The sequence below is a fragment of the Heliconius melpomene genome, unplaced genomic scaffold, assembly GCF_056956725.1.
Source record: "Heliconius melpomene rosina isolate 202511_hmr_F unplaced genomic scaffold, ASM5695672v1 ptg000038l, whole genome shotgun sequence".
NCBI classification, from domain to species: domain Eukaryota; kingdom Metazoa; phylum Arthropoda; class Insecta; order Lepidoptera; family Nymphalidae; genus Heliconius; species Heliconius melpomene.
Window position 1 is genome coordinate 1 of NW_028181871.1, and position 7,843 is coordinate 7,843.

General features: G+C 56.7%; 1 protein-coding gene across 1 annotated transcript; it reads left to right on the top strand.

Annotated features, from left to right (window-relative positions):
• Positions 1–3,324: 3,324 nt before the first annotated feature.
• Positions 3,325–5,487, top strand: LOC146526427 (uncharacterized). The gene has a single exon (XM_085207142.1). The coding sequence runs from the start codon at positions 3,325–3,327 to the stop codon at positions 5,485–5,487; it is 2,163 nt and encodes a 720-aa protein (XP_085063268.1).
• Positions 5,488–7,843: the final 2,356 nt, after the last annotated feature.

The following is a 7,843-nucleotide window of genomic DNA, read 5'->3' on the forward strand; positions in this document are numbered from 1 at the left end:
GGACCTATCTCTTATAATAGAGGCAACCTCCTCATGGTCCAGACGCTCTAACACGACTCGCGCATCCTTCAACCCCCCTCCTATTGGCACAAGTGCCGGACTTTTGCCCCTTTCGAGCAAAGTACTCCCTACGCCTTTCTCGGGCCTCCCTACGTCATCATTTTGGGTTTTTAAGTTAACATTTTCCATTTTGTTCCCACGAGTGTGGGGGAAAAACGGTCCATCCGAGCAGTGCCCCCTGTACTCGGATAAGCCTATTACGCCAGGGTGTCGGCCGGTACCCTGGCCCTCAGTTCCATTCCTGATTACGAGACATGACCGCAACCAAGAGTGGAGTTCCGATATTTTCGGCGCTGGCACATCACTGCACCTGCGTGGCGGTAGGGTGAGTACACACCACGCACGCCCTCCGGTTCCTCACACTGTGACCTCTGCATGACAGAGGACACGCGAAGAACCACGCCGGATTATTAGCCAGCGAGCAATCATTACCCAAGGACGAATCCTGTAGGCACCAATTACTCGCCGCCCAGGGTGCACCGGTCCGCAACACTGTTCGTCCCCCCCGAACGACAAGCATTCGAGAAAGGGCCAACAGCGGGTGAACACACGAGGAGGTCATCCGACCAAGCACCCCAACCTAACCTGACATTTTTTTTTTTTTTTTTTAACGTGAGGAAATCCTTTTACGGATACCGGCCCGAGTGGGGACTCGAGCGGGTTATGTGGGACTCATGGACCGGCTGAAGGCCAATCCCAATACCCACTAAAACCTCACGGTGCTCCTCCTCGACCGCCACTGACCGCGAGACGCGGGGACTAGAATCGTCCACGAAACGCGGCGGCGGGAGCCTGCTAGGCACGTCGCGGAGTCAAGTGTGTGTGGGCACCCTCGACGGCCTGCTCGGAGTAGCGCGCGGGAGCAACCTGCGCGCGCCTACTCGGGCCAGGTTGGTAGGCGGCCAGCTTCCCCAAGCTGACCGCCCTCTGGCACATTAGGGCGGAAGGCGGCGATCGTGTGCCGCCCTCCGGCGACCCGGTCTCTTACGGCGGATGGCGACTTCGGCAAAAGCCTCCCTCGCCCGTTCCGCCGACTCCTTCTCGAGCACCACTGCCTCGCAGAAGGATGAGACCGCATCCCACGACGTCTCGCTGCCGGCCATAGCCTTGACCACGGCCGGCAGGGAAAGGTCGGCCCCTATGAAGAAATGCAACGATCAGGAATCTCACTTCTGACATCAATTTAAAAAGTTTTTGCTTGTAACTATTACAGTATAATTAATTTTTGACCAACAAAAACAAACTTTCTCAATTTTCTCCGGATTCCATAATCGAAACCTAACCAAACTTTCACCAAAGTATCCTTTCAAATAAAAAAAGAATCATCAAAATCGGTTGGCGCTACATTGAGTTATTCGGCTATTAGTCGCGCACATGCATAATGCAAATTTAAGACTTATGTGATTTTCTCATGGATACCATTGTCAGACATGGACAAAAAAAAAATATGACCATTCGGGAAGCTATACCTTTTAAATAAAAAAAAAATATTAAAATTGGTTCACCCAGTTAAAAGTTATGAGGTAACAAACATAAAAAAAAAAAAAAAATACAGTCGAATTGATAACCTCCTTTTCTTACAGAAGTCGGTTAAAAAAGGATTATTATTCATTATAAGAATGTTCAGAAGGAGGTAAATTTTGATATCATTCTATAGAGGATGGTATATTTAATGAAAATAGGATTATTCGTTGATTAATTATTGATTCTCAAATAATAATAATAATTAAAATTATGGAAAATAATGAAATATATGAACCAAATGAAGAAATAATAGGCCTAGTGTCCGGGGAACCGGCAAGCCAGGCACGCACTGAGGAGGTGCGGGTAGCCGCAATGGAGTTGTGGGAAACTCGGCTGGCAACACCAACTGCCGGCCTGAGGACGATCGAGGCTGTTCGTCCAGTGTTCCGCCAGTGGTTAGCGCGGCGTCACGGCGTCCTAACCTTCCGCATGACACAGGTGCTCTCGGGGCATGGCTGCTTCGGGGGTTACTTGTGTCGGATCGCCGGGAGGGAGCCCGACGCTCGCTGCCACCACTGCGACGACTGCCTCGATGAGACGGCCCAGCACACGTTGGAGGTGTGCTCAGCCTGGGCGTCTCAACGTCGCGCTTTGCGCGACGTCATAGGGGACGACCTTTCCCTGCCGGCCGTGGTCAAGGCTATGGCCGGCAGCGACACGTCGTGGGATGCGGTCTCATCCTTCTGCGAGGCAGTGGTGCTCGAGAAGGAGTCGGCGGAACGGGCGAGGGAGGCTTTTGCCGAAGTCGCCATCCGCCGTAAGAGACCGGGTCGCCGGAGGGCGGCACACGATCGCCGCCTTCCGCCCTAATGTGCCAGAGGGCGGTCAGCTTGGGGAAGCTGGCCGCCTACCAACCTGGCCCGAGTAGGCGCGCGCAGGTTGCTCCCGCGCGCTACTCCGAGCAGGCCGTCGAGGGTGCCCACACACCCTTGACTCCGCGACGTGCCTAGCAGGCTCCCGCCGCCGCGTTTCGTGGACGATTCTAGTCCCCGCGTCTCGCGGTCAGTGGCGGTCGAGGAGGAGCACCGTGAGGTTTTAGTGGGTATTGGGATTGGCCTTCAGCCGGTTCATGAGTCCCACATAACCCGCTCGAGTCCCCACTCGGGCCGGTATCCGTAAAAGGATTTCCTCACGTTAAAAAAAAAAAAAAAAAATGTCAGGTTAGGTTGGGGTGCTTGGTCGGATGACCTCCTCGTGTGTTCACCCGCTGTTGGCCCTTTCTCGAATGCTTGTCGTTCGGGGGGGACGAACAGTGTTGCGGACCGGTGCACCCTGGGCGGCGAGTAATTGGTGCCTACAGGATTCGTCCTTGGGTAATGATTGCTCGCTGGCTAATAATCCGGCGTGGTTCTTCGCGTGTCCTCTGTCATGCAGAGGTCACAGTGTGAGGAACCGGAGGGCGTGCGTGGTGTGTACTCACCCTACCGCCACGCAGGTGCAGTGATGTGCCAGCGCCGAAAATATCGGAACTCCACTCTTGGTTGCGGTCATGTCTCGTAATCAGGAATGGAACTGAGGGCCTTGCCTTTACCGGCCGGGCTGCGAGGAAGAAAACCTCTATAAAAAATTACCCCAACCCAAGCGGCGAAGCAGCGCGAGGGGTTCATGGCTGATGGGGAGATCAGTCGCTACTGCTGGTCCCGCCAGGGTACCGGCCGACACCCTGGCGTAATAGGCTTATCCGAGTACAGGGGGCACTGCTCGGATGGACCGTTTTTCCCCCACACTCGTGGGAACAAAATGGAAAATGTTAACTTAAAAACCCAAAATGATGACGTAGGGAGGCCCGAGGAGGGCGGTGATCTGTTGTTGCCCGAGATGGGCGGAGTAGTAGTTGTGCCCGAGAAAGGCGTAGGGAGTACTTTGCTCGAAAGGGGCAAAAGTCCGGCACTTGTGCCAATAGGAGGGGGGTTGAAGGATGCGCGAGTCGTGTTAGAGCGTCTGGACCATGAGGAGGTTGCCTCTATTATAAGAGATAGGTCCAGGTCGTCACTTTCGTCGCGAGGCCGTTTCTGTGCGGCTTCCGAGTCAGACGCCGATGGCGTGATGTCTGTTGGGTCAAACGGCTCCAATGCTATCGAGGGGGCTAAAGCGCAGTTCCGAAAGGACAGAAAGAGGCGCCATCACAGGAAGAGTAACTCTGAATCCTCGGATGCGGATGGGGAGACAGAGACAAGCCGAAAGCGAAGGTTGCTTCGGCCAGAGGGAGTCGTGGTCGTACCAAATATTCCTGATGAGAATATAGGGCTAGCTGCTGGAAAGAAGGCGCTAAACGATGCCAAGCGCGAGGAGCGCCGGCTGAGGGCGGAGGAGGAAGTTGCTGAAATCTCCGCGGCGATACAAACTAGAGCAAGTTCTAGGCTCTCGGATGTGCCCCTGGAACTTTGCGGTGAGGAGCACATGGTCTCCGACTTGCGTAGCCAAGTATCTGATAGCTTGGCTATAATCAATAGAGTCGCCTGCAAGTCGGGGAATCTGAAGGGCACATTTACTAGGGCCCTTAAAGACGCTGCCGGAGTTATCTCTTCTGCCGTTAATACTCTGGCAAAGAGGACGGCATCAGAGGAAGTGGATATCCTCAAGGCAACAAACTCGCGACTGCAGTCGGAGTTGGTGGAGTTGCGGAAGGAGTTTGCCCTTTTGAGAGCGGAGTTGGAGCGGTCTAGAGCATCGGACTTGCGACCCACTCCCACGGAGTCTATTGCTGTGGAGGACATAGTGGGCACTATGGTCTCCACCAGGCTGGAAGCCTTTAAAGATCGGCTACCACCGGAGAGAAATCTGCGACCTCCGCTAGCGGCGGACAAGCGCAAGGTGGATAGCCCAAAGCAGGCGCAAGTGGACCCTGTCGCATCCACTTTGATGGCGCCGGCTAATCCGGCACCAAAGGAGCAAAGGTCTAAAAAGGCCAAGAAGAAGAAAGGCCCGGTGAAGACCGCATCTACTGAGCCTCGACCTCTGCCACCCGCTCCGGCTGATATGTCTGAGGGCTGGACTGTAGTAGCCCGGAAGGGGGCCAAGAAGAGAAAGCCAGCTCCTAAGCCGAAAGCGCAAAAGGCTAAAGCGCAAAAGGAGCCAAAGTTGCGTCGTCCTAGATCGCAAGTTGTGACGATTAAGTTGCAGCCAGCCGTCGCCGACAAGATGTCGTATAGCGATGTCCTTACCCGGGTCAAGGAAAGTATAAAGTTGGAAGACCTGGGTATAGAGGACCTGAGATTCCGTGTTGCGTCTACTGGCGCTAGAATGCTAGGCGCTAGAATGCCTGGCGCCAACACTGCTGAGAAGGCGGATGCGCTAGCTGAGAAGTTGCGTGGGGTTCTCAGCCCCGAAGAGGTCCAGGTGTCGAGGCCAGTGAAATGTGCGGAATTGAGGGTGTTTGGCCTCGATGACTCCGCCACTGCTGAGGACGTGACGGCGGCAATAAGCCGAGTTTCCGGCTGTGCTGCGGGTAATATAAAAGTCGGAGAGATCCGACAGGACCGGGCCGGTCTAGGAACAGTATGGGTCCGATGTCCTGTCGGCGCAGCGCAGAAGATTAGCGGGGCGAGACTACTTGTTGGCTTCGTCTCTGCTGGAGTGAGGCTGTTGATGCCCCGTGCGCAACGTTGTTTCCGTTGCCACGAAGTGGGCCACATGGCTGCGAAGTGCAGTAGCCAGGTGGACCGCAGCAAACAGTGTTTCCAGTGTGGCCAGACCGGGCATCAGCAGAGATCGTGTTCGGCAGAGCCTCATTGTCCGGTGTGTGAGGCGGCGCAAAGGCCCGCTAATCACATGTTGGGGAATGCTGCCTGTGGAAAGGCTAGCACCAATAACGGTGGAAAGCGCAGACGAGTGCCGGCAACATCGGCCAGGTCTAATATCCCAACTGGGCCTGAGGAGGTGCAACACATGGAAGACCAATAATGGCTCTCCGCGTGTTGCATGCGAACATTAACCACTGTGCTAGGGCCCAGGACTTATTGGTCCAAAGCCTGGCGCAGTGGTCTATCCAGGTGGCGGTTGTTTCGGAGCCCTACAGCGTTCCCGACAGAGACAACTGGGTAGCCGACAACACCGGGGTGGTGACTATTATCACCCAGGTCGCCGCGGGCTCCCCGCCTTTCTCACGTGTCGAGAGAGGTGTGGGATGCGTCGCCGCACTTGTCGGCAACCTAGTTGTCGTAGGGGTCTACTTTTCCCCCAATCGAACTCTCGCGGAGTTTGAAGAGTTCCTTATACGATTGGGGGAAATGGTAGAGCGATTTCGTCCGGCGGAGATGTTGGTGGCCGGCGATCTCAACGCGAAGTCCAGCGTGTGGGGCTTCGCAACGACGGATGTGCGTGGTGTGACGCTGTCGGAGTGGGTTGTTGCCACCGGTTTGTCTGTGCTCAACCGAGCGACCAAGAACACGTGTGTGCGAAGGCTGGGCGGATCCGTCGTGGACGTTTCGGTCGCGAGCCCGGCCCTAGCATGTCGTGTTCGGGGCTGGCGAGTGCTGGATGATGTGGAGACTCTCTCGGATCACCTCTACATCTTGTACGAGATCTCCATACATCCTGCGGTGCCACCAGCCCCCAGTCCAAACTCTCGAGAGTACGGACCGCGGTGGCAACTGGGTCGTCTCGACAGGGAGTTGTTGGAGGAGGCCGCGATAGTGGAATCCTGGCTGCCCCAGAGCTTGGCGTCTGCAGAAGACGCCGCATCCTGGGCGCAGGGGGCGCTGACGCGTATCTGTGACGCGTCAATGCCCCGTTCCGGGCGCCGCCCTCAACGGCGGCAAGTGTACTGGTGGTCGTGGGAGATCGCGCAACTGCGTAACACCTGCGTTGCGGCGAGACGCCAGTACAGCCACTATCGCAGACGGGTACAGAAGGTGCAGGAGGAGGAAGACCGACTGTACCGCGTCTATGTCGAGGCGAGAACGCAGCTGCAGGAGGAGATCGGTCGTGTGAAAGGCGAGTCGCACGACCGGTTGATCGCGGGGATAGACTTAGACCCGTACGGCACACCTTACCGAATGGTGCTCGGTAGGTTACGGGCTTGGGCACCACCACTGACGCAGACACTCCAACCGGACGTACTCCGAGGGGTTCTGTCGTCGCTATTCCCGCAGCGGGCCAGTTTTGCACCACCCAGTATGGCCCGCCCTGCAGCGCGTGAGGAGGAAGAGGAGGACGACGAGGACAGCGTCACACCACCGGTGGAGGAGGAGGAGCTCGAAGAAGCTGTACGCCGATCTCGGCTCAAGAGCACCGCCCCGGGCTTGGATGGCATTCCCGGCCGGGCGCTAACTCTGGCCCTCAACACCTTAGGGCCCAGAGTGCGAGGACTATTCACTGCCTGTCTGGCTCAAGCCATAATTCCACAGCGGTGGAAGACAGGCAGGTTAGTCCTCATCAAGAAGGAGGGTCGCCCGGCGGATTCAGCCTCCGCCTACAGGCCCATCGTGCTCTTGAGCGAGATCGCCAAGCTCCTTGAGCGTGTTGTAGCCAGGAGGCTACAACACCATTTGGAGGGGACAGGTCCGGACCTCTCGGACCACCAGTATGGCTTCCGTAGGGGGCGATCGACGGTGGATGCCATGCTGGAGGTAAAGTCCTATGCGCAGGATGCGGTGGCCCGAGGCAATGGAGTCTTGGCGGTGTCTTTAGACATCGCCAACGCCTTCAACTCCCTGCCATGGCCCTGCATAAAGGAGGCACTGTTATACTATCGTGTGCCTCCATACCTGCGCCGCGTCATCGGGGCTTACCTGTCCGGTAGGTCTGTGACCTTTCCAGCTCCTGGAGGAGGTTGGAAGGAGTTCGTTGTGTCGGCCGGTGCTCCACAAGGATCGGTGCTGGGTCCGATCCTCTGGAACATCGGATACGACTGGGTGCTGCGGGGCGGCACCCTGAGGGGGATAAAGGTCCTCTGTTACGCCGATGACACGCTGGTCTTGGCGCAGCAGTGGACCTATCGAGAGGTGGCAGTCCTCGCGACTGCTGGAGTTGCGGAGGTAGTCGGCCGCATAAAGCGGCTGGGCTTGGAAGTCTCCCTCAACAAGTCCGAGGCAATCTACTTCCATGCTCCTCGAAAGGGCCCACCGGCAGATGCCCACATCGTCGTCGGTGGCGTCAAAATTGACGTTGCCCGGAGCATGAAGTACCTCGGACTTGTTCTGGATGGTCGGTGGAGTTTTCGGGGCCGCTTTGCATCTTTGGCCCCGAAACTGTTGAAGACAGCGGCGGCACTGGCGCGCCTTTTGCCCAATGTGGATGGGCCGAGCGCCTCTAGCCG